Source organism: Sycon ciliatum, chromosome 12 (assembly GCF_964019385.1).
Source record: "Sycon ciliatum chromosome 12, ocSycCili1.1, whole genome shotgun sequence".
Classification (NCBI taxonomy): Eukaryota; Metazoa; Porifera; class Calcarea; order Leucosolenida; family Sycettidae; genus Sycon; species Sycon ciliatum.
Window position 1 is genome coordinate 24,654,246 of NC_088654.1, and position 27,875 is coordinate 24,682,120.

The window sequence follows — 27,875 nt, forward strand, 5'->3', positions numbered from 1 at the left end:
ACTGCAGGAGCAGATCGAGTTAATCAGCAGTGAACAGATTTCTTGTCTGAAAGCAGGTCGGGAGGAGACATCACGAATGCTAGCAGGGAGGGCATTGTAGTATTCTAGGGACTTGTACTGTGGGGAGTCTTTACAGTGGTCGGTTCTGGTGGGTGGGAGGTGCCAAGTGCGTGCGTGTCGAAGGCTATACTGGGCCGTAACCCTAAGTTGAGTGGGGTGTTGAGCATGCGTATGTGTTGTGGGGCATATCGGGATTTTATGGAGTGTGCAAGAAGGGTAAGCTTCACTTTGCGGCAAGAAAACATTGTCGTCCATTTGAGCCGATGGAGCAGTGTTGAATGATTCAGAGGAGTGTAGAGGGGGAGACGGAGGCAGATTCTGGCCGCCTTGCGCTGGATTCGCTCAAGATGGTCAAGGGCTGCCATTGAGAGTGGGGTGACAGCAATGCATGCATATTCAATGATAGGCAGGATATTATGTTTTGTAAATGAGAGGGAGAGAGTGATTTAGTGTGTAGAGTTGATTTGAGCCAAAAGAGAATATTGAAAGATTTTACGGCTTGATGTTTGTAAGATTGTGTTGTAATGCGTTAGACTGGAAATTTGTTGTCACAAGATATGACCAATACCTATGATTAGTTGGACATACATGCTCATATCGTTACTGATATGAATTACACAGAAGAGAAGCTAGTATCAAACCTAGATTTCCTCTTCGGAAAAGACCACCGTGTATGCATAGAAAACAACAATGATAGGCCAGCATTCGTAAAGATCATGAACATGGCAAGTTATGGGAACGTATGGTAGCTTTTTTCCTGAGTTTCAGCCGAGGACAGGAAGGTATTGCTACCGGAAAAAAGTATATCGTGGGCAATGGCATAGGCCAACATGTATAGTGACCAAGAAAATGCAGAGCACAAAGAAAAAAATGGTACCAGGCCACATTGAAGATGGAGAGTAAGTTTGATAAAAACGGGGATTGCTCGTCTTTGGATATTTCTTGTAAGAGAAGGGAAGGCAATTATCATGGAGCAATATTTGTACAAGTAAACATCATATAATTGCCAAGGAAACGGATCAAACATAACTGGTTCACAACACATGTAAATGGGTACTGAATGGCAAGCTAATGCAAGTGGTCAGGTCTTGAAGGTTAGCAGAGCGCACAGGTACATGCATAGACTCTGTTCCTGTACTTAACTCTTCCTGATCGCAGCCTCACGGTAACGGGTACATTGACTCACCAGTCGGTGGTTGGTCGCTATGTGGCCGAAGCCGTGCGCGAGCAGAATTAGTATGCTTGCCAATTGCTTCTCCCTCTGCTTAACTGACATTTCAAAATGCGTATATCCCCGGCATGGGGTACTGTCTTAGTAAAGACTATCAGGGCAATGGAAATAAGTGCAAACGATTATTGAATAATACAAGGAACTAACTACATCACAATGAACTGTGTCCTCACATGACAGAATCTGCCACGGTATCATGATCCTCTCCTGCAGTATTGATAGATCGGCGTTGGCTTGAAGAGGTTGCTGTATTGATAGATCGGCGTTGGCTTGAAGGGGTTGCTGAAACATTGATATACAGTGGTGTCATCTTTTCCATTAGCTCTGTCACTTCATTACTTTCATCACCGGGCATCTCCTCGTGCATGCCATCATCTTCAGCAACTTCGCAGGCTCCTTTCTTCTCCATGACTGTCCCGCTGTGGCTTGGTGGGATGTCCGACACGTCAGCATAAAGTGGCTCTCTCGTTTCCACCATGCCCGTCGTTTCATATCTTGCGTCGCCAGTCTGGCTTGGATCTTCGTAGCACGAGGCTTTCCATTCACGGTATGCTTCGGTGTTGACGAGTATCTTGTCATCATCTGCCTCCTGCTCACATTTATCAATGAGTGCTGTCTCACTTTGTTCATTCATAAGGAATGTTGGGGTTGTTGGCGGAGGCGACTCGTGGCCCTTGGTTTTGCGCTTCACTTTCCCGGTGCGTTTTCGTATACAGATGAGCAGGATGCTCAACAGGATCACCACAATGAAGGCGATCATGAAATCTGCGCCAGTAGTAACTCCATGTCCTGGCTCTTCATCTGAAGAAAGAGCGAAGATAAGCAAGAGACCCACCACCAAAAACTTAATGAATTCAGGGGAGGTGGAAGGTATTTTAGCGTGGTATGGTCAGGCATCTGAAGTAGAATTTACTCCTGTTGGGGGGGGGGGGGAGGGGTAAGACGAACATTTTGGCAATTTAGAGCCCAAATCAGTGTATTTATTGCGTCACGGAGTACCTCGAGCAAAAAGTGGTACGGTCAATACTGTAGTGCCCGTAGCGTGTCCGACGCCCTTGCGAGTCATGGAGCCAATTTAGGATACACCCTCAAATTGAACTACTGGTATCAAGTTTCTGCAGCTAACTCACTTGTTCTACCTCTACCAATAGACTGAGGACTGGTGTTGTGAGTAATACTGCAACCTATGGCTGTCCTTGCTTACCTCAAGTAAAGCCTGCTTCGAGTTTTGGTGGTGACGGTCAATTTTTCGTCAGACTCCCCACCCTTTTCAATACTCTCAACCGATGAATAACGATCTGCTTGTGTGTGCATTTAAAAGCCACTCCATTTGTAGGATCCACTACTTTACTGGCAATGGGAGGATTTTTGTTCTATATTTGGGGGGGGGGGCAGCACATCTTGTATGGGCCAAACTCAGCAAATCGTTTTGCGATGTACACGAGAAATTTCAAAACTAAAAGAGTTATAAAAGAGCGATCAGTGACGGCTGTACTGTATACATGGTGAGAAAGGTCAAGTCTCAAGGGTGCGTGTCTACCGTGCATTGTGCAATCATATCCAGCTTTCTGTAGAACTCACCGTCAGGCTCTAGGGATATAGTGGTTACATTGCGGAAGTCACTTAGGTCAACATTACCAGGACTCATCCTGATCCCACCACTGTAGCGAATAAACGCTATCACCTCAAAGGCGTACGGCTGTCCAGCGGTGAGATTGTGGATTCGTCCTGTGGACACATCACTTCCCACATCCTATACGCAAACAGCAGGTCACCGGGAGAGAAGGTAACAAAGAAAAAAAGAGGACACGTTTTTTTCTAAAAAAAAAAACACTTTTTATTTTTAAACATGGAAAGGAAAAGGAAATATGGATACGAGTTAAGAGTAACTCTCCATCACTGTAATCAGATATTATTATACAGTCAGAAAGTGCAACAACTAGGCACAAAACTGACAGAGTACTGAGACATTCGACGTCCTGACACCTAGCTTCAACACATCTCCGTAGCGCTAACCGACAGCCTTCCAACTTGGAAGGTTCAAGGTTATGGAAAGACCAAAACACAGCACAAATAGTAACAGAAAGTTGGGTAACCAATGCTGGGTCTTCATAGCTGGCTAGGAGGCACATGTCGAACAGAGTGTCTGCAAAACAAGATGCATGTACAGTACTTGTCACAATTCATACTCCAGGAAAATCTGTAAGCCTGACCACCGTAGAAATTTCATGACAGGCAACTCAGCATAGTCTTAGCATAGTCTTAGCATAGTCTTAGCGATAGTCTACACTATACACTATATAGCTGATTTGCTGGTCTTGAATGACTTTAAAGTTCTCAGAAGGAAATTGAATGGAAATGTTGGTACTGTGCTTGGCAATCATGCGCTACACAGATACAATCATGTACACATTGTATACACATTATGACCTTTATCAACTCACAGGCACACACACACACACACACACGCACACACACACACACACACACACACACACACACACACACACACACACACACACACACACACGCGCGCGCACGGGCACACACGCACACGCACATTCACATACACATACACACACACACCTAATTCTCTGCAGAGAGGCATCCACTCAAGATTCATCCCATACCTCACTAATATTCAGCACAGTCTTCTCCGGCACATTTCGACGTCTTCTTCTCCTACTCTTCTGCTGCAACTGCTCATCCACAACTTCTTCGTAGAATGCAAACATCCTGAAGCCGCTTGGCTCTCCACCTGTTGAACTGGGCTTCCACGTCAGTTCTGCTGTATGCTGATCAACGAATTTGGCATCGATTAACTCCGGCTGTCCAGGATCTTAGAAAAAAGATGAAGCACAATGGTTGGACCCGCTTTTCTAAACATCTTTGTATAATTATAAGGATCCAGAGTGCTAATGAAGCTCTCGTACGGATTGGGAAGGGGGGGGATGCAGGGGCGTAGCCAGGAGAATGATCAAGTGGGGTGCCACGACTTTCCCCGCACACAATACATGCACCTTAAATGGTTTGATCCGCGATACAGTGGGGGGGGGGGGGGGGGGGAAGCAAAATCAGACCCGCATTTGACGCTGAAAATCAATCAGTGAATGGCAAACCCCCGACCAGGTAGTCGTAATGTTTGCTACTGCCTGCTTCCAACTTCTCTTCCTCGTGCTTTATAGTGCAGTACGGCATGCTTGATCAAACGTACCCCATATTTCCCACAAAAACCGCAAACTCCACTTCAACGTTACTTTCACTGTTCTGCTGCTGTACCAACACTTGAAACACGTGAAAGAATCTTCTTTGCTTTTCCACAACCTCCAATTCGAACACTCAACCGTCAGCCTACATGTCCATTATACAAAACATTGCGCGAGCAAACTGCTATGCCCGATGTGAGTTTTCCATGGACTGTGTTGCTACTTCTACCATGGCGTACAGTATTTGTAAGATTCTGCTTCTATCTTAAACAAACATGCGGAATTCGACACAAATCACGTGCTGTGTCTGCTGAGGTCTGACGTAAAGCTGCAGAACGGCAGGTATGAAGCGGAGTTGCCCTTGACTAGAAATTTCATTGGAAAAAGGCCAATCGTCAGACAACATAGTCAACTGCAGCAGTACACTACCTATTACTTCCTGGTCTGAACAACAAAGTTTGCTACAGTGTGCGATGTGCAGAGTTATAGATGTGATCAGCGGTCCGCGTATTACGGTCCCTCACGAACCAGGTGCAGACCACGATCGACATTTTTGAGGGGGTGCTTTGGCACCCAAAGCACCCCCCCCCCCCCGCCCCCTGCCTATGCCCCTGGGGTGCAATGTTTCACGTATTTTCGAAAATCTGCAGCTGGACCTACATGTACTGTGATACTTCAATCGATGTACATGTATCGTGCTGTCAGATCTTGGTGGTGGGTATTTTGAGACATGATTGTTGTTTCATGCACTTCAAATGTGTGGACCACAAGTCAATAAAGAATGACCGCCACAGAATAGCTTATAGGCGATTCGGACTATGGCCAAAATCATGTCTGAGCTCGAATTTCCGTGGAGATGCAGTCGTACTTCAAATGATACTGCACAATCTCTGATCAAACACGTCTTTGGCATAAAAACGTGGTCACAGTTGGCCATCGTCTGAATCGCCTATAAGTGGGGCAGCATCGCTGGCCATACCCCATAAGAAGACCTTGAGTCTTTGGGGACTGCCCTATTAAAATATGAATAAATAATAATAAGCGAGGGTCCCTGGTTCGAGTCCTGGTGGTGCAAGTCAAAAAATTTCACAGACATTTCCCGTTTGCATCTTTCTCTCAAACTAATGAACACAATAAAGAACTCGCAAGTTACATTTTCTCCCCTTGTTTTTATGCAGAGACATTTACTTATAACAGCCGAGTAGCATAGTTTGAAGTGACATATGCAGCGTGTGCAGATCGGATGGAGTAGAGGCAATATTGACAAAGTGGGTAAAATAGTTACTTACACAGCGCAGTTCCTTGTGAAAAGACAGGTTTGCTTGCTGGGCCTGCACCGATTCTTGTGCTTGCAACTAGAAGAAATCCGTAGCGTTTCTTTTCTACCAGTGAGTGAATCAAAGCGTTGCTTTGGTTACCGGAGACTGTGATGTTATTATAGTGTGATCGTTTTGTGAGGTTTGCATTCGCCTGGTCTTCCTGTGTCGAGTCCAATTGAGCATAGAGGATTGTGTAGCTAGTGATTATACCCCGAGTGTCTCTCAGTGGTGTCCAGGAGATGTTGGCCGCAATGCTGGTGGTGTTTGCTTCGAACACAACGCTCACATTTGTGACAGCAGCAGGAGCTGCGAACAAGGATAGAAAAACACCGGCTTCAACACGCCATAGTAAACCGAATTGGATGCCATCTGCCTAACATACATAGCTGCTGATGATTTCAATACCATCACAGTATGCAAGGAGCAGTGCAAGTGCTATAGTACAGATGACATAGTCTGCATAATGAGAACCTGATTTACGTACCGTATATCCCCGATTATAAGTCGCACTCAATTATAAGTCGCACCTCCATTTTCATTTTTTAGCCATATTGATTAGATATATTGACTTCATTAGTAAGTCATGCTTGATTGTAAGTCGCACCCCTTTTTTACCCTTGAAAGTTAGTGTACGAAGGTGCGACTTATATTCGGGGAAATACGGTACACATCCACAAGTTCTCAATGACAAGAAACTTGTACTGTCAGTGTACAGGCAATGGCATATCTGTCAGTGATCTTGGAATGGTCTTAAACTCTGATTGAGGATGGTGAGGGCCTTGTTTCTAGTCCAGGTTGAGAAGGCTCTTTTAATTAAACTGTGCAGCTAGCGACAATACAGACATTAGTAGCTTGTGACTATATACAGTACAAAGAGAAATTTGGTTGATGGAGCGTTAGGCAAACAACCAACTTGTCGACAACTACGGTTAGACCAAGAGAGGAGAGTTGTACTCTTTGTGAGACATTGTTCCTCACCCTGCAGTTAGGCGTTGCACGTCCCATTGTATTGCTAGGGGTGGTTGTAGCGTCAGAACCACTTTGAGGACCAAATGAGAATTCGCATAATATTTCGCGTAGTGCTTTTCGTACTCTTCCGTGTATATACTTTATTATTATATTGTGGTTTATTGCTAGATTTCATTATTGAGACGTATTTCCTTGACGAATGTCTCTAGAAAACTTGTTAGGAAGCTTTAATATCCATCTTTTATTTTTGTTCATTACTACGTCCAATGTCGGCTTCGCTGATTCTGCTGATTGCCGCAATAAAGTTATTGTCTCCTCGCCGCTTATTCATAATAATTATTATGGTATGCTAAGTACTTCCAGGCACACCCGTGTGCAGTATGAAGTCAGAAACAGTGGTGATTGCTGCATTTCTTTGAAACTTCAACACACATAAATCACATCAATACACTGACGCTGGTAGCGGCTGGGGAAAGGTGCTTCTGTTGGTGCTGTCCCAGTGGAAAAGGTTGATAATTGATTATGGTTGTGTCTGGGTAGTTGTGAATTGTAGTACATGTAGTGTGTGTAGTGTGAAGTCCGAAACAATGGTGATTGATGCATTTCTTACAGACTTCGGCACACGTGAATCACATCACATCACAAACTCACAGTACGTCTGTCGGTGCCGTCCCACGTGAAAGCATGATGATTGATCTGGTTGAGTATGGGTAGTTGTGAATTTGTACTAGTGTGTGCAGTGTGGCATGGCTAGCCATGTGTTTAGAGGGTTTTTGTTCCAGCAAGCGTGTGGATAGAGAAAAAGAGAGAGTACAAGAATATTTTTTTCTCGGCCGTATTGGTATTATAGTAAAGAAAAGAGGACCAAGAAACTACAAGTTACGCTTTATTGTCCACTAACACCACCAGTTACCACCAGTTCCGAGTCCATTATTATTATTATTTTATTATTATTTTTATTCTATTATGTCATAACTCGTAGCTTACAGGTAATTTCTCTTTACACATTACCATTGGCTCAACACCCGAGTTTTATTTTCTGTACTATATCAAATGTGAAATATGCATTGAGTATGAGTGACTTACTCGATTCATCTGTACGTTGTTGTACTTGGCTGCCAAATGGACCAGGTGCAGCCTCTGTCACAGCCCTCACAGACATGTTGTACACAGTGTAGATCTCAAGCTGGGTGATAGTCAGACTGGTCTCGTTGCTTGTCACATTGAATACCTGTGTGTAGTTTGCAGGGCTGACAATCATGATGTCATAGCGTACCAACACACCGTTTAGATCTTGCTGTGCGAGCTGTCGCCAGGCCAGCTGCAGAGATGTGCTGCTCAAGTAGAATGAGTTGGTCACGGTTGTTCCAATGCTTGGTGCTGTTCATATCAGAGACATCAAGAAGAAAATGAATCTGCAGCCCAATAATACCCAACTCTTCGCAAGGTGACTTGAAAATCTGAACTATTGTACTGTTGTGTCAGTCCACTGTTACGTTCGGCCTCACACGCCAGTATGACCACGTCTCCATGTGGTCTATGCGGTTTCAGATATGTTTCCAGGTGCGCATTCCGTTTTGAACTTTGAAAAATGGTGACTACAGAAAATGTTAAAAAAACCACTACAGTCAACTTGGCTAATAATGACTGGCATTGACTGCGGATATAACGACAGTTCTGGAATACCGGCAGAATATCCATGCGCAGAGGGAAAGTCCCATCAAACTGTAAACATATAATGAGACTGGGTATAAGGATACATCGCGAATAAGGACACTTTTCTGATGCCCCGCCGTGTGTCGTTATTCGCAAAGTTGATTGTATACGAAAATGCATGGGCTCCAAATTTTTAGAGAACACCGATGGTCTTCCATCGCCTGAAGAGTGGTGAATATAAGTCGCAACAATGCCATTCAGGTGATTGCAAGTGCCATAACAAGCGAGCAGTCTTCCAGTCAGTTTGTATTAATACAACCTCTCCAGCTTAGGTTCACTGAGTTCATTACTTTGGAGTCAAAAGTCAAATCACTGTAACCGTGCATTTGTTAGAATGATATTGGCTCACTGCTGTCTAAATTAACCAAGGCTAATGTATGGGCAGTTGGCATCTGACAGAGATGTCTGGCAGTCGCACTGTGCATCTACTGCTTACACAGCTGCATAATGCCTTTTATTCCCGTAGCTATGCAGAAGACGTTACTTCAGTAACGTCTGGCGCTAGCCAGGGTCCACACAGCTTTAATTTGGTGTTTGTTTGTTTGTGTCACGCCTGGCGCTATCCCGTATCTGTCCCGTACAGTACCGTACCATCAAACACAGCTAGCTGGCCACATGCAGCTGGCCGCAATATTCAAATAGGGCTTTCAAACGCAAGATCATAACGTGAAGCAACTTGGAAGAATGAGTATGAATGCGAAGTGTATGAGGGAATGCATGTAGGGCGATAGTGCGGGTTCGAATCCCAGGTTATGCCTGAAAAAAAGGAGAATTGAAAAATTTATAAAATCCCTATCCTTGTTTTGCCTATGTCATCAATGCGGTAGACAGTGTCGTATTACCTCGACCGTACTTGTCCCGTACCTGTCCCGTACCGTACCGGACCATCAAAGACGGCTGGCCACAATGCATATTCAAATAGGGCTTTCAAATGAAAGATCATAACGTGAAGCAACTTGGAAGAATTAGTATGTATGTATGCGAAGTGTATCGGGGGATGCATGCAGGGCGATATTGCGGGTTTGAATCCCAGGTTATGTCTTAAAAAAAGTAGAAATTTATAAGAATTTATAACATCCCTATGCTTTTTTTGGTCTAGGTCATCAAGGCAAAAAACGTAGCGTAGGGCCCTGAGCTCCCAAGCTCTCTCGTTATTATTATTTTTAAATTTTAGCAATAGGGAGGTTTCGCTCTACGTAATTACATATGAAAATCCGTATGTCGTACGCGCCGGGGAGCGAGGGCAACTTTCATACGTAAATCTCTCTACGGATTTCCGTAGGAAAGCTCTTTCCTACGTTGGGTCCTCCGTAGGACTTTTTGAAATATTTTTTCGCATTTTCCGCATTTGTCCATGGCAACATTCAAGCCGCGCGAAACACAAGGTTCACACACCGTACACCACGTGCAAAATATAATGGAAAACGCGGTTTCGGTTCACGGTGCATGCGGTGGGCGCATGCAGCCAACGCGTCTCCAAAGCAACAACGCATGTTTAGCAGTTGTGGAGAAATCACGTAGAACGAAACCCAACAGCTCTGATTTTTACGTATGAAAATTCCGTGCAGTTCATACGTTATTTTCATACCTAATTCCGTAGAGCGAAACCTCCCTAATGAAGCGAAGTGTATGAGGGAATGCATGTAGGGCGACAGTGCGGGTTCGAATCCCAGGTTATGCCTGAAAAAAGGAGAATTGAAAAATTTATAACATCCCTATCCTTTTTTTGCCTATGTCATCAATGCGGTAGACGGTGTCGTATTACCTCGACCGTACCTGTCCCGTACCTGTCCCGTACCGTACCGGACCATCAAAGACGGCTGGCCACAATGCATATTCAAATAGGGCTTTCAAATGAAAGATCATAACGTGAAGCAACTTGGAAGAATTAGTATGTATGTATGCGAAGTGTATCGGGGGATGCATGCAGGGCGATAGTGCGGGTTCAAATCCCAGGTTATGTCTTAAAAAAAGTAGAAATTTATAAGAATTTATAACATCCCTATGCTTTTTTTGGTCTAGGTCATCAAAGCAAAAAACGTAGCGTAGGGCCCTGAGCTTCCAAGCTCTCTCGTTATTATTATTTTTAAATTTTAGCAATGAAAAATATCAAATGTGCACTCATAACCATGTGTAAACAATTAAAATGAAACAATTCCAGAACGTTTTCGTGTGACTATCATCAGTGGAACATCGTCACATAGTAAGAATCACTAAAACAACCAGTTATATAGCTAGAGTAATATGAAAAGAAGCGTGAGAATGCAGCACAGCTAGCGGTTATGCGTAGCGCGTGTAGTGTGAACCTTTGCAGTGTATCTGAGAATGGTAATAATAATAATAATAATAATAATAATCTCAGTGGTTAGAGCATCGCTGGCTACAAGCGAGGGTCCCTGGTTCGAGTCCTGGTGGTGACGGTCAATTTTTTCTTCAGACTTTTCCCGTTTGTCTCTTTCCCTCAAAACCAGTTAATATTTTATGACTTGGGGCTCCCCGCGTGCTAGTTTGTACGTGAAGTGTGTGGGTTACAGTGAGGGCTGCGTCCCACCCGCCTGTGTGGATTCACAGGAAGTGTGAGTTACGAAGTCTGAAGAAAACGTTGAACGGTCTCTGCTTGGATGACGACTACACCATAGCTCAGTGGTTAGAGCATCGCTGGCTACAAGCGAGGGTCCCTGGTTCGAGTCCTGGTGGTGACGGTCAATTTTTTCTTCAGACTTTTCCCGTTTGTCTCTTTCCCTCAAAACCAGTTAATATTTTATGACTTGGGGCTCCCCGCGTGCTAGTTTGTACGTGAAGTGTGTGGGTTACAGTGAGGGCTGCGTCCCACCCGCCTGTGTGGATTCACAGGAAGTGTGAGTTACGAAGTCTGAAGAAAACGTTGAACGGTCTCTGCTTGGATGACGACTACACCATAGCTCAGTGGTTAGAGCATCGCTGGCTACAAGCGAGGGTCCCTGGTTCGAGTCCTGGTGGTGACGGTCAATTTTTTCTTCAGACTTTTCCCGTTTGTCTCTTTCCCTCAAAACCAGTTAATAATAATAATAATAATAATAATAATGCTCTAACCACTGAGCTATGGGACCAGGCTGAACCTAGAAGGCGCTGACAAGTTTTTCACTCCAAAGGCAGCTCACAACACGTGCCACACATACTGATGGCACTTGGGTCGTTTTCCCTCCCCCAGGGGACCAACCACGGTCAGTTTCTGGAAACTACCAGAGGTGAAAGAAAGTGATTAAATTTGGAAAGGATTGGGAGAACTTCATATTCAAAGGATCAGTCGGGGAAGTGAACTGCCTGAAAAGAGAAAAAAACGCCAGACCCAACGCCAGATCCTTTGAATATGAAGTTCTCCCAATCCTTTCCAAATTTAATCACTTTCTTTCACCTCTGGTAGTTTCCAGAAACTGACCGTGGTTGGTCCCCTGGGGGAGGGAAAAAGACCCAAGTGCCATCAGTATGTGTGGCACGTGTTGTGAGCTGCCTTTGGAGTGAAAAACTTGTCAGCGCCTTCTAGGTTCAGCCTGGTCCCATAGCTCAGTGGTTAGAGCATTGCTCATGACAAGCAGGGTCCCAGGTTCGAGTCCTGGTGGGTCTGGCGTTTTTTTCTCTTTTCAGGCAGTTCACTTCCCCGACTGATCCTTTGAATATGAAGTTCTCCCAATCCTTTCCAAATAATAATAATAATAATAATTTTAATATTGCAATAAGTATGACGAGCTGAAGCGACATGTGGACTACTTTATTAACAATGTAAGCGATGGAGACGATGCAAGAAACAGCCTAAAAGGGTAAGGAAAAATACATGTAAGAAGAAAAAGGGCAATGGAAAAAAGATGATTCGAACAAGTTTTCGTACAACACTCTTCAGGAATCACCGTTGTACTAAAGAACAAAAGGAGAACAAAGGAAATAATATAGCAATCAAGGTAGGGTGACACGTAACAATGACAGCACTGGAATATCGAGGTGCGATTTCTCACAAAAGTGTGCAGAAAACAAGGGTATACAAGTAAGAACTAAGCGTGACAAGTGTGTATCAGCAACAAAAACAAAAAAGTGAGAACGAATGATAAAAATAACAATAAACAAGAAGGTGACAAAACACATTTAGGCACAAGAGGCAACAACGTTGCCACACTACACAACAGAACACTATTTGAACAATTTTAGGGTAATAACACTATCTTTCTGGACACACAAATTCGGCTTATGAATGCGCTGACAAACAGCTTCCAAAACTTGTAACTGCAAAAGATAACCATGACGAGCACGGCACAAAACAGAAAAACAGGAATCAGAATAAGTACGACAACAGTCAGTACTAGAAACCAAATGATTGTATACTGAAGACTTGTTATTACGAGACGGACGCACACAATCTCGACTCACGCGCACACCCTCACACTCACTCTCACTCTCACTCAGCTCACCTTCTCCCTCACTGTCCGAATCAGAACCTGCTCCGTCATCCACCGCGGTTTGACTCTCCTCCTCACTTGCATCGTCCTGCGTCTCACCTTCACCACCCACGCCAACCGTGAATGCCGTTGCCTTCACGTCAGTCGTCGTCCTTTCCGATTGTTTCCTTTGTATTTTTACCGTGAATTCATAGGTCCGGTTGTAATCTGCTGTAGATCTCCGTGGTCTGTCATTTGCTGCTTTGTTTTGTGGATTAGTTGTTGTTGTTGTTGGATGTGAACCTGGTGTTGTTGTTGGATGTGAAGCTGGTGTTGTTGTTGCAGCCATGGTTGTTGGTCTTTCTGTTGAATCCAGCTCTGGTTCCGGTGGGACAAATCGACCGCCGCGGGTGCTCCCCACCAACACAGACCTCGAAGGAGGATGGTCAGGGGGAGGCAGAGGTGCTGTCACCACTCGAGGCACAGCCCCATGCAAAGCACCCAGAGGCACAGACTTAGGCACACCCGAGGGCTGCACCAATTAAAATTATTGTCTCCTCGTCGAATTTTTAAATAATAATAATAATAATAGTTACAGTTCGCATGTCATTCATGGAAGGATCCATGGGCTTAACGCATCTGTCAACGAAATCCAGGCAGAAGAGCCGACAAAAGGCATCTCAATATTGTTAGAACGTATTGCAGTAAGAACAACTACGCAAGCGCAGCACAATTTTCCACAAGCATCAGCCATTTTTCTTGTCTGGAGCCAGTTCAAAACAGTCAGAAATATCAATATTGGCGTGCTTTAGATCATTTTTAATATTGTAAATCCATCTGAGATCTGAGAATGGTAGCAGTAGATGAATGTGGCAGCTGTGAGTGCGTGTGGACAAAACTGGTGAGTGCTACAACATTTTCTTTTTGCTTGCATAGAACAGGGTCACGTGTGCGAATATATACATTTTCCAACACCTGCAACTGCTTAAAGAAACGTGCGGAACAAATAACACTAAACCAGGAATCGTCAAACAACTTACGACAATCCGGACTGGAAACCAAATGCTTGTAGATAGCAGACTTGCTCTTGTCGATGTTGAACTCCTCCTCGTCAGTATCACTCTCATCCTCCACTTCCCGTTCCCGCTCACCCTTGCTTTCCTCCTGAACATCCTGTTTATCCCCATCATCATCCTCCATCTCCATCTCCTCATGCCATCGCTTCTTTCTCCTTGACGTGTTCACTGCTGCGCCCGTACTTTCACCTGCCGCTACTGGTTCAGCCTTCTCGATTTTTCTCAGTCGTGTCTCCGCTAGTCTCTGGCTTCTCCTCAGATTCGTTTTCCTCCATTTTCGTTTCGTTCTCCTGGTGATCTTTCCGAAACTACTAACGAACAATGTGCCCCGTAAGGAACTGACAATCGGCCCGGCTCCTTGTCGTGTCTTCCTGTGCCTGCCTTGGAAAGGCGCGGAGTCGACAAAGGTCAGTCGTATTGTCAAGTCTATTGTCCAGAAGACGTACTATGCAGTGAATGTAGTAACTGTCTTCACAACGATACGTTCGTTCACGGTGTTGAAGGACGTCCTGCCGACCCATCATTTGAGTCACCTCATTTATCATTAATGCCTACAGTGCGGTAGTCGGTATGTTGGCAGGACGCTTCAACACTTGTCCGAACGTATCAAACAACATGTCCCATTGTCCTTGTTTTCAAAAGCAGCCAGGGCAAGCAGGCCAAAGCGTGGGAGGCCACGTAAACACCCGTTGCCTACTACTACGCCTGTCATTATTACAACACAACCAGGAACGGATATAACACCGGAATCAACAGAAGCACAACACATGAATCTGGTGTCACTCTTGACGACCACACCACGGCATGGGAGACCGCCGGACGATCGTTCGTTAACAAACCAGACTGCGGTAACGGAAAGATCACCAGGAGAACGAAACGAAAATGGAGGAAAACGAATCTGAGGAGAAGCCAGAGACTAGCGGAGACACGACTGAGAAAAATCGAGAAGGCGGAACCAGTAGCGGCAGGTGAAAGTACGGGCGCAGCAGTGAACACGTCAAGGAGAAAGAAGCGATGGCATGAGGAGATGGAGATGGAGGATGATGATGGGGATGAACAGGATGGTCAGGAGGAAAGCAAGGGTGAGCGGGAATGGGAAGTGGAGGATGAGAGTGATACTAACGCCAGATCCTTTGAATATGAAGTTCTCCCAATCCTTTCCAAATTTAATCACTTTCTTTCACCTCTGGTAGTTTCCAGAAACTGACCGTGGTTGGTCCCCTGGGGGAGGGAAAAAGACCCAAGTGCCATCAGTATGTGTGGCACGTGTTGTGAGCTGCCTTTGGAGTGAAAAACTTGTCAGCGCCTTCTAGGTTCAGCCTGGTCCCATAGCTCAGTGGTTAGAGCATTGCTCATGACAAGCAGGGTCCCAGGTTCGAGTCCTGGTGGGTCTGGCGTTTTTTTCTCTTTTCAGGCAGTTCACTTCCCCGACTGATCCTTTGAATATGAAGTTCTCCCAATCCTTTCCAAATAATAATAATAATAATAATTTTAATATTGCAATAAGTAGGACGAGCTGAAGCGACATGTGGACTACTTTATTAACAATGTAAGCGATGGAGACGATGCAAGAAACAGCCTAAAAGGGTAAGGAAAAATACATGTAAGAAGAAAAAGGGCAATGGAAAAAAGATGATTCGAACAAGTTTTCGTACAACACTCTTCAGGAATCACCGTTGTACTAAAGAACAAAAGGAGAACAAAGGAAATAATATAGCAATCAAGGTAGGGTGACACGTAACAATGACAGCACTGGAATATCGAGGTGCGATTTCTCACAAAAGTGTGCAGAAAACAAGGGTATACAAGTAAGAACTAAGCGTGACAAGTGTGTATCAGCAACAAAAACAAAAAAGTGAGAACGAATGATAAAAATAACAATAAACAAGAAGGTGACAAAACACATTTAGGCACAAGAGGCAACAACGTTGCCACACTACACAACAGAACACTATTTGAACAATTTTAGGGTAATAACACTATCTTTCTGGACACACAAATTCGGCTTATGAATGCGCTGACAAACAGCTTCCAAAACTTGTAACTGCAAAAGATAACCATGACGAGCACGGCACAAAACAGAAAAACAGGAATCAGAATAAGTACGACAACAGTCAGTACTAGAAACCAAATGATTGTATACTGAAGACTTGTTATTACGAGACGGACGCACACAATCTCGACTCACGCGCACACCCTCACACTCACTCTCACTCTCACTCAGCTCACCTTCTCCCTCACTGTCCGAATCAGAACCTGCTCCGTCATCCACCGCGGTTTGACTCTCCTCCTCACTTGCATCGTCCTGCGTCTCACCTTCACCACCCACGCCAACCGTGAATGCCGTTGCCTTCACGTCAGTCGTCGTCCTTTCCGATTGTTTCCTTTGTATTTTTACCGTGAATTCATAGGTCCGGTTGTAATCTGCTGTAGATCTCCGTGGTCTGTCATTTGCTGCTTTGTTTTGTGGATTAGTTGTTGTTGTTGTTGGATGTGAACCTGGTGTTGTTGTTGGATGTGAAGCTGGTGTTGTTGTTGCAGCCATGGTTGTTGGTCTTTCTGTTGAATCCAGCTCTGGTTCCGGTGGGACAAATCGACCGCCGCGGGTGCTCCCCACCAACACAGACCTCGAAGGAGGATGGTCAGGGGGAGGCAGAGGTGCTGTCACCACTCGAGGCACAGCCCCATGCAAAGCACCCAGAGGCACAGACTTAGGCACACCCGAGGGCTGCACCAATTAAAATTATTGTCTCCTCGTCGAATTTTTAAATAATAATAATAATAATAATAGTTACAGTTCGCATGTCATTCATGGAAGGATCCATGGGCTTAACGCATCTGTCAACGAAATCCAGGCAGAAGAGCCGACAAAAGGCATCTCAATATTGTTAGAACGTATTGCAGTAAGAACAACTACGCAAGCGCAGCACAATTTTCCACAAGCATCAGCCATTTTTCTTGTCTGGAGCCAGTTCAAAACAGTCAGAAATATCAATATTGGCGTGCTTTAGATCATTTTTAATATTGTAAATCCATCTGAGATCTGAGAATGGTAGCAGTAGATGAATGTGGCAGCTGTGAGTGCGTGTGGACAAAACTGGTGAGTGCTACAACATTTTCTTTTTGCTTGCATAGAACAGGGTCACGTGTGCGAATATATACATTTTCCAACACCTGCAACTGCTTAAAGAAACGTGCGGAACAAATAACACTAAACCAGGAATCGTCAAACAACTTACGACAATCCGGACTGGAAACCAAATGCTTGTAGATAGCAGACTTGCTCTTGTCGATGTTGAACTCCTCCTCGTCAGTATCACTCTCATCCTCCACTTCCCGTTCCCGCTCACCCTTGCTTTCCTCCTGAACATCCTGTTTATCCCCATCATCATCCTCCATCTCCATCTCCTCATGCCATCGCTTCTTTCTCCTTGACGTGTTCACTGCTGCGCCCGTACTTTCACCTGCCGCTACTGGTTCAGCCTTCTCGATTTTTCTCAGTCGTGTCTCCGCTAGTCTCTGGCTTCTCCTCAGATTCGTTTTCCTCCATTTTCGTTTCGTTCTCCTGGTGATCTTTCCGAAACTACTAACGAACAATGTGCCCCGTAAGGAACTGACAATCGGCCCGGCTCCTTGTCGTGTCTTCCTGTGCCTGCCTTGGAAAGGCGCGGAGTCGACAAAGGTCAGTCGTATTGTCAAGTCTATTGTCCAGAAGACGTACTATGCAGTGAATGTAGTAACTGTCTTCACAACGATACGTTCGTTCACGGTGTTGAAGGACGTCCTGCCGACCCATCATTTGAGTCACCTCATTTATCATTAATGCCTACAGTGCGGTAGTCGGTATGTTGGCAGGACGCTTCAACACTTGTCCGAACGTATCAAACAACATGTCCCATTGTCCTTGTTTTCAAAAGCAGCCAGGGCAAGCAGGCCAAAGCGTGGGAGGCCACGTAAACACCCGTTGCCTACTACTACGCCTGTCATTATTACAACACAACCAGGAACGGATATAACACCGGAATCAACAGAAGCGCAACACATGAATCTGGTGTCACTCTTGACGACCACACCACGGCATGGGAGACCGCCGGACGATCGTTCGTTAACAAACCAGACTGCGGTAACGGAAAGATCACCAGGAGAACGAAACGAAAATGGAGGAAAACGAATCTGAGGAGAAGCCAGAGACTAGCGGAGACACGACTGAGAAAAATCGAGAAGGCGGAACCAGTAGCGGCAGGTGAAAGTACGGGCGCAGCAGTGAACACGTCAAGGAGAAAGAAGCGATGGCATGAGGAGATGGAGATGGAGGATGATGATGGGGATGAACAGGATGGTCAGGAGGAAAGCAAGGGTGAGCGGGAATGGGAAGTGGAGGATGAGAGTGATACTGACGAGGAGGAGTTCTACATCGACAAGAGCAAGTCTGCTATCTACAAGCATTTGGTGTCCAGTCTGGATTGTCGTAAGTTGTTTGACGATTCCTGGTTTAGTGTTATTTGTTCCGCACGTTTCTTTAAGCAGTTGCAGGTGTTGGAAGTTGTATATATTCGCACACGTGACCCTGTTCTATGCAAGCAAAAAGAAAATGTTGTAGCACTCACACTTTTTAAATAATAAGCTCTCACCAGTTTTGTCCACACGCACTCATAGCTGCCACATTCATCTACTGCTACCATTCTCAGATACACTGCAAAGGTTCACACTACACGCGCTACGCATAACCGCTAGCTTTGCTGCATTCTCACGCTTCTTTTCATATTACTCTAGCTATATAACTGGTTGTTTTAGTGATTCTTACTATGTGACGATGCTCCACTGATGATAGTCACACGAAAACGTTCTGGAATTGTTTCATTTTAATTGTTTATACATAGTTATGAGTGCACATTTGATATTTTTCATTGCTATTTTACGACTGTTGTCTCCACGTCGGTTATTTAAATATTTTTAAATTTTACTATTATTATTTTTTTCGGCAACGCAGATGATGATGATGATGATGATGATGATGATGATGATGAATGTATGTATGGGCAGCTCACAAACCCCATCTTTGAAACCAGAATGTGTGGAGTGTAGTGAACCTCATTGGGTTTCGACATTTTTGACGTCCTCGTCCTTGGAAATGGTTGGACACTTTTAAAGATATGAATGGAATTTCACTGTGTGCAGCAAAGAGATGAATGTTGTGAATGGTTTTTGGAGGTGCGTTGACGGAATAATTTACCAGCTTACACCAGTACATACCATCTTGGATCGTGGAGACTTGCCGGATTATGTAATGGCTGACACCCCCAGTGGACTCAGCTGCCACAGATATCAGGTAGGTTGTGTCAAACGTCAAGCCAGAGATCAAAACCTGGGTTTCGTTTGTTGTGAGTGCATCAACGAACCTGCCGTTCTCAAGTTCACATTTGCAATGGTAGGCAAGCAGTCGTCCATTCAGCTTGTATGGATCAACAGCTGTCCAGCTTAGGTGTATGGACGTTGCAGTTCTGGAGTTCAACGCGAAATTGCCGGGTGCAATGCTTGGAACTGTTGATCACAATTGTACAGAATCAGTTTGAGAAGATGGCCGACAGAAGCATACATCTGTGTAGGGTATTCGTACATAAACCTATTGAATTCCGCACACGCTAAAATGATGATAAGATATTTCGAAGTATTTTTTGTTTTATAAGAGACTTTTGAAGAAAACTCGGAAATTGTGACCGACTCGGCCATTTGAAGAAAAGTGTCCATCTCTCCGCACTTCGCTCTTGGCCCACATTCACCAAACCATAGCGAGGAAGTTCGTTCTTGGATAGATATTCCATATCCTCCAGACAGCTGTTTCTCTCATTGAGAGCTCATCAGTGGAGGTAGGTAACGAATGAATAGCAGATGAAGGTAACTAGTTGCCTGGAGGATATGGAACATCTATTCAAGAATGAAACTGCACTGTGTGGAAAACCCTTAGAAGATGACCATTCTGTGATCAACTACAAGTATAGAATTGTCTATACGTCCTTAACGTTTGAACATGTTCAGCGGATCTCTGGGATGTAAAGACGGAATTATCTGAATTTTCCCGGTAAAGGCCTATCTTCCTCCTGAAGAGATGTCCTGCCCAAACATTTGGTTACTATTTTTTGATGTCATCGGTGTAGCCCAGAGACTGTTATTACGAAATTGTGTTCAAACGGTGCTGCGGATATATGGATATAATGGCTGGTACCAGTGAAGTCTCCGTGCCCTGAGAACTAAGGAAAAATTCTTTAAAAAAAAAGCATTCTTCAGTGTAAACGTTTCTAATCGTCCGCAAACTCCAGTGCAGCCACTTTAACATTTATGAAACTTCACTTCTCATTCTTCAATGTAACACATGCATCTGCGCAATCCACACCAGTATAATTACGGGAAAAAACGAGGGAGTACTGTATGTGCATACCTGATGGTTTGGTTTTCAAGCCTGTTCTTGTAGATATGGAACCAAGGTTATTTTCAGTCGTATTGGCAAATGCGTCCAGATTGTACGTGGCATCTTCTTCAGTAGCGTTCAGTGTGAGGGATGTTGTTGCACTGCATGTGGTGATGTTTGCTGCTCCTGATCCGGGGATTCCCGACACATCCAACCTTGTGAAAACACAGCAATACCTGTCGATGTGAAACAGTCCGGTCAGTTTCGTGAAGCTGACCGATATAGACGTTGCAGTTGTGGAAACCGTGATTACCGGAGCTGGCGGTGCTGTGTCCCAGGATAAAAAAAACAGTGAAATCTCTATCTGCAACTCACTGTCACATGGGATAGATGAGCATCACCAGGGTTCTAGCCAGGGAAAAATTAATTAGAAGGGGTTTTAAAGGGGAGGGGGTGGGAATAGGGGAAACGAACAGGTCACCCATTGTTCCATGGTCCACTATTGCCGTGTCACAAAAACTGCAACAGATCATCCCGAACGATCGATGTGTGACAGCATTTTCGTTGTTAAATCGAGCAATGAGTAGGGCAGTACGCTGTCAGAGTAGGGGGCACCAGAGTGTTGGGGAGGGGGCAACAGAGTAGAGGGGGGGGGAGGGGACACCACCAGAGTAGGGGGCACCATCAGAGTAGGAGGGGGAAGGGGGGCTATCAAAGAAATTCAATGCTTTTCAATGGCCAGGTCACGGCACAGTTTCAAGTGGTAGTCATGAATCATAGCTAAGTGTCATGCAGTGAGCAATGAAAGAAGTTCAAAACGTTGGTATTATTTTGATTGGTGATTGCTGAGTAGGACAGCAATGCAACATGCTTGAAAACTAGTGCTCAATAATCTATTGCTTGGAATTCGGTTGCTGGACAGTAAATCCAGTGCAAGATTGGAAATGCTTATCCTTCTGCTTACAAGTATAAACATTCAGAAAGTGCAAAACAAACTTTGTGAGAAGCTAATTGGTAATGTAGTCAACTGGTCTGTGATAACGTCATGCACCAGCATACCATTAGATATTGGCGTCCGGTTTTGAACAATTCGTTTCCGCGAACCTTTCCATTCCTTTCTCTTGGATATTCCTGACCCATACAAGTTGGATGGTGTGTTTCTTTGCTTCTTCGAATTGTAGTTTGACCGCATTGTCATTAGTAACTGGTCTTGTCATTGTCCAGTAACAGTGGGCATTCCTTGTTGCCGTGGGACTTTGCTTGTGCGTATTTTCGCTGCACTCAAGTTTTGCACACTGGAGATGTGTGTCACTAGGTGTCAGCTTTTTGAATGTCTCAGTAGCTTGTCGGTGTTGTGTCCTGTTATCGCAGTTTTCGACTGCTTATTATCTTCTTACTGTCGTCGGGAGTTGCTTCACAAGTCATAACTCGCACCCAAATGTTCTCTTTTATTATGCATTAGAAGCATTGGTTATTTTTCATCATCTCCAGAGATGTCCATTAACTGTCATTAACTGTCATTAACTGTCATTAACTGTCATTAAAGACTTGACATGAAGGTTTTAAAAACTGTCAACAGAGGCAGATTGTTTGAGCTACATTCAACAAAGTCGACTGATGAAGGCTTGGCGATACGCATGTACAGTAATCGATGTGTTACGATTATGAAAACCATCAGCAATCGCGTGACACTGAAGCTAACACAGGGCTATGTAACCGGCAGCGGCTGCACCTACCATTCTGTGTCGTGGAGATCCTCCAGTAAGCTTTGCTACTGCTGAGACCTCCGGTTGATTCCGCTGCCACTGATATATCGTATTCTGTAGCGAATGTAAGTCCTGTTAGTACTTCCTGTAAGTTGATGGTACTGACTGACGTCACACGGCTTCCATTCTGATAATTGCATACAACATAGTATCCAAGCAGTCTTCCATTAAGTTTGTATGGATCTACAGCAGTCCAACCGAGGCCTAATGATGTTGCTGTTCGGGAGAATAACGTGAGGTGTCCAGGTGCAGCACTGGGAGCTTTACGTGGTACACAAGGACACACACATACACATAATTATACACATATACACACACATAATACACACATAATACACATACACACACATACATTAAAGACATGTGCACAGACACCCCGATCCCCACATACACACAAAGCACACATATCACCCCCATTTCATTATCCTCAATCTGCGGACAGAAATGTTTCGCCCTTTGTGGATTCATCAGCGCAGGACAGAGAAATTGAGGCTGAAACCGGGTGGCAATGATAGTATTTGCATGGATTTTTTTATGCAAGATCAAAACAGGCCCGAGTGTACCTTGCCAGGATGGTCAATAGGCATTGGCGGATAATGCTCGAAAGGTGGCAGATCCCTGCTCGAAAAGCAGTGAAATTGACAGAACCATAAAACCCTTATGGCGGGCAATTCCTCGAATTATGCTCCATTTCTTTATCCACATACCAAGTATGCGTGAAACTTTCCAGAAAAAGTACCGAATTCTGGAATTTGTCTGCCGGCATTATCCGCATATGCCTAGTGGTCAAAGTACAATGTCAGTGAGCTCTGCGCCAAGCAAGCAGCAAAGGCACTTCCCGCATGAGAGTGCTCAACTGCTACAAGAGCAGGAGCAAAACTACTGAATCTACACCACAGGACTGCTTCGTCCTTCGTTTACTCATCAGCGATTCAATGTGCATGTACATACTGTGTCCACTACACGCACAGCACTACAGGCACAGCACTGCACGCACAGCACTGCACGTACAGCACTGCACGTACAGCACTACACGTACAGCACTACACGTACAGCACTACACGTACAGCACTGGACGTACAGCACTGCACGTACAGCACTGCACGTACAGCACTGCACGTACAGCACTGCACGCACAGCACTACACGTACAGTACTGCACGTACAGCACTACACGTACAGCACTGCACGTACAGCACTGCACGTACAGCACTGGACGTACAGCACTGCACGTACAGCACTGCACGTACAGCACTGCACGCACAGCACTGGACGTACAGCACTGGACGTACAGCACTGCACGTACAGCACTACACGTACAGCACTACACGTACAGCACTGGACGTACAGCACTGCACGTACAGCACTGCACGTACAGCACTGCACGCACAGCACTGGATGTACAGCACTGGACGTACAGCACTACACGTACAGCACTGCACGCACAGCACTGGACGTACAGCACCGGACGTACAGCACTGGACGTACAGCACTGGACGTACAGCACTGCACATACAGCACTGCACGCACAGCACTGCACGTACAGCACTGCACATACAGCACTGCACGTACAGCACTGGACGTACAGCACTGGACGCACAGCACCGGACGTACAGCACTGCACGTAGGCTGAAGACCTTAGACAACTGTCTACATTGTACTTCAAGTGTATAATATAATCATATTCATAAGGTTGAGTGAGGTGAAATGGGAAAGGTAAGAAGAAAGAATTTGATTGTCACCACCGAGATGCGAAAAGGGAACCTCGCTGATAGCCAGGGATGATGTTTCACCAAGCTATGGCACAGTCGTGATGTATCACCAAGCTATGGCATAGTCATGATGACATCACCAAGCTATGGCACAGTCATGATGACATCACCAAGCTATGGCACAGTCATGATGACATCACCAAGCTATGGCATAGTCATGATGTATCACCAAGCTATGGCACAGTCGTATGACCAAGCTATGGCACAGTCGTCATTCAAGCGGCTGCCGTTCAACATTTTCTTCAGACTTCGAAACTCACCCCTCCTGGGAATCAACACAAGCTGCTATCCTCTTTATCACCCACACACTTCACGTACAGACTAACACTCTGGGAGCGCCATTAGTACGGTACATGTACATGAGATATTCATACGAAGGTTGAGAATATTCAGATGTTCGTTCTCATGAGAGCTTGTATTTGAATCAACATAATTATAATTGGATCTCCATACCAGCCGGTTTGGTTGTCACGCCCTGCTTTGCAGACACGGGTCCAATGCCATTTTCCGTATTATTAGCATATGCTTCGAGATTGTACGTAGCATCTTCCTCAACATTATGCAGAATGAGAGACACGTTTTGACTGCATTTTGTGATGGCTCCTTTCTGTGATCCAGGGATTCCTGACACGTCCATTCTACTGAAGCTACAGCAGTACTTGGAGATGAAGAAGCGGCCAGTCAGTTTGGTGAAGGTGACTGATATCGCTGTTGTTGACGATACGACGATGAATGTCGGGGCTGTAGGTACTGTATGAAAAGACAAAATTTAATGGTCTATTACAAATAGAGTGGGTTTTTGTAGTCCAAAGAACAACTGAACTTTAGTTCGTGCATTCTATTTTTGCAACTGGAAGTCATGCATCATCTCAGAAGTATTCTCATTGCTTCCTGTGATTTCACTAAGGAGATGCACATGTTCACTATACACGAACAATGATCAACACATCGAGCCAACAGTACATAACCCCCAGCCTTAACCCCCAGGGTGGAGGGGTAATCCCCAGGGGTGGGGTATGTACCCTTGGTAAAAGCCTGCAGCCTGCGTGAAGCTGCGAGGAGGTACGTTAAAATACAAGTGGCATTAAAATAGAACCAGCCATCACTTGGATTCAATGAAAAATTGACGGTCTCCACAATCTTTCAGTCTAGAAGATATCTCATGCAGCAATGTAGAAAGAAATTTCTGTGACTGGGTTAGTTGCAGGAGCAAGTGGAGGCATTGCTGCACCGCTGAGAAATTAGTACAATTGTATTGCACATTCAGTACTACATTTGAGTACTACGTTTGAGCACTACTGAATGAGAACTGAATTGAAACATATGAAGACATAATAAAAAAGGACTCTGTCACAGGGAAGCATATTACCACACGAAGAGCAAGGCCACTTGTGAAAAGGATAAGGCATTTCGTACCATTATTTCGCAAATCAGTCTGATCCCCGCCTCCCTGTTATCGTGTGTACTCCTTGGCGCAGTTAGTATCGGCGCTGCAGCATTCAACCTGTGTGCATTTCATCATAATTTTACCGCCAACACGCTGAATATTTTGAGATCGTTGTGCTTCGTCACATTATCACCATGTACTGATTTGAGAGGCAATGTTACGAAAGGCCTCATCAACACAGCAGCAGTATCCTAGAACTTTGTGTAATTGTCGAGGATACATACGTCTTGAATCGCTCCTCTGGTTTCCATGTGTGTGGTAGGACTGCTCAACACTATTAAATTTTTACTACTGGCTATGCAGTGTCTAAAACGATAGAGGTAGTAATCATTGGTTCTAGTTGTTCGAAATTCACTTGAAGAGAATGTGTGAAGATTGGTTCAAGTAAAAATTTCTTTAGCCCTTGCATGTTGATGATGGTGGGGAAGAGTCTGAGATTTGTTCACTGTCTTGCAATGAATAGGAACTATGGGTATTCATATTACCATCCTGGCTGGTGGTGACTTGCAAGTACTTTGCCAGACTGCTGTTACCACCCGTTGACTCAGCAGCTACTGACATGTTGTACACTGTGGCAAAGATGAGCCCAGTGAGTGTTGCTGATGTGCTTTTAGTGCCGACTATGGCCACAATACTGCCATTCAGATTCAAGGCTTTTACAATGTACTGGACTAGCCTTCCATTCAGTTTGTACGGGTCCACAGGGCTCCAGCTGAGGCCCACTGATATTGTGCTGCTGTTGTCCAATGTGAAGCTGCAAGGTGCTGCACTTGGAGCTGTTGATGGTAGACACACACACCGAAGACATGTGCAGAGAGTAGGCAAACCGCTGTCATGAACAGTATAAAACTGAGCAGAGTGCATAGCATGCACGGCGTGGTGGGTGCGGATCAATGCGACCAAACACCAGACCATGCTCTGCCCGCACGCACCCAGAACAAATACATGTAGAACAAAACAAATTGCATGCCTGCATACACAACCAACAATTTACCTGTTCTGCATCGTGAATGCAGATATTAGTGTAAGCAGTCGGCGACTACTCCAACTACATGTTAAAGGAGACCATGCCGCCAGTTTTAATTAAGCAGTAAAAAAATAGTAGAGCCAGGTAAAAAAAGAGAGAGTAAAAGCACGTGCAACTCTAACTAGCTTTCGGGTTGTAATCACTAGAAATTGCTCACCTGCTCTGTTGGTTGTAACATTATTTTCAGCATATGCAGATCCCATGTCATCTGCCGTATTGTAGGCAAAAACTAGGAGGTTGTACGTAGCATCTTCTTCCGCTCCATCCAGTTTTATGTTTGTTGTTGTGTTGCAGATGGTGCTGGTTGGTTCTTCTGAACCAGGAATGCCGGACACGCTAGTTCGAGCGAATCTACAGCAGTACCTTGAAATATGGAATTTTCCAGTTAGCTTGGAGAACTCGACAGCGATCCACGTCGTTGAAGTCAAAACTGTGATTGCCGGAGTTGGTGGGGCTGCACGGGTTGATTTGATGACCAAAAAGATCATTTAAAATTAAGTACACCTGGGCTTTTGTTCACCCAAAATACACTAGTTGTATGAATTTGTCAAATGTCATAGCATTACAGTAAAACCTGTATAAGACGACCGCTCAAGGGACCTTCAAAGTCTGGTCTCTGTTTCCAGGTGGTCTCCTTATCCAGGGTCATTTGACTAGAAATAGTATCCCTTGGTCCTGGTTTCAGTGGTCTTCTGGGACAGGTGGTCGCCTTATCCGAGTGGTCGCCTTGACAGGTTTCAGTGGTCTTCTGGGACAGGTGATCACCTTATCCGAGTGGTCGCCTTGACAGGCTTCAGTGGTCTTCTGGGACAGGTGGTAACCTTATCCGAGTGGTCGCCTTGACAGGTTTCAGTGGTCTTCTGGGACAGGTGGTCGCCTTATCCGAGTGGTCGCCTTGACAGGTTTCACTGTATATGCATACTGTAAGTCGACAAATTTTTGGCTCATTCAAATTTCGGCCTCCCAGGGCTAAAACACATTTCGGCCGCATGAAATGTTCGGCCTGTAGGGCAGCGGCCTGTATACACTGTCACACTGAACCTTGCAAAAATATTTCGGCTGCAACAAATTTTCGTCCAAACACTGACCAGGCCGAAAATAGCCGAAAATAAATGTGCGCCGAATATTTGTTGACTTACAGCAGTGAGTTGGTTTCAGAACACGTGATTGACACAAAGGGAAGTGAGTGTAATTCGCTGCCTTGGTATCCTTATCGATAACAAGCTCTCATTTGTTCCACACGTAGATCACCTCACCAGCAAGGTGTCACGCAAGATAGGCGCGTTGCGACGCACCTTCCGCCAAATGGCAGCATTTGCCCGTCGCCAGTACCTGCTTAGTGTGATTCATCCCGACTTTGAGTATTGTTTCCCTGTTTACGCATCCCACCTATCAGCACAGTCCAGGGAGAGATTGTTTACCTTGTTCCGTAGAGCTGTACGAGTTACCTGCGGTGCTTCATATTATGATGCTGT

At 45.0% G+C, this 27,875-nt stretch overlaps 1 protein-coding gene across 1 annotated transcript; it reads right to left on the reverse strand.

Moving 5' to 3' along the window:
• Window positions 1–435: 435 nt before the first annotated feature.
• On the reverse strand, window positions 436–26,844 carry LOC135828633 (receptor-type tyrosine-protein phosphatase delta-like). The gene is made up of 11 exons (XM_065341052.1): window positions 26,558–26,844; window positions 25,859–26,149; window positions 24,380–24,676; window positions 22,126–22,416; window positions 20,420–20,716; window positions 19,237–19,524; window positions 7,872–8,165; window positions 5,787–6,122; window positions 3,922–4,130; window positions 2,873–3,044; window positions 436–2,092 (listed from the first exon to the last, which is right to left on the reverse strand). The coding sequence occupies exons 1-11, from the start codon at window positions 26,601–26,603 to the stop codon at window positions 1,461–1,463; spliced, it is 3,153 nt and encodes a 1,050-aa protein (XP_065197124.1). The 5' UTR covers window positions 26,604–26,844; the 3' UTR covers window positions 436–1,460.
• Window positions 26,845–27,875: the final 1,031 nt, after the last annotated feature.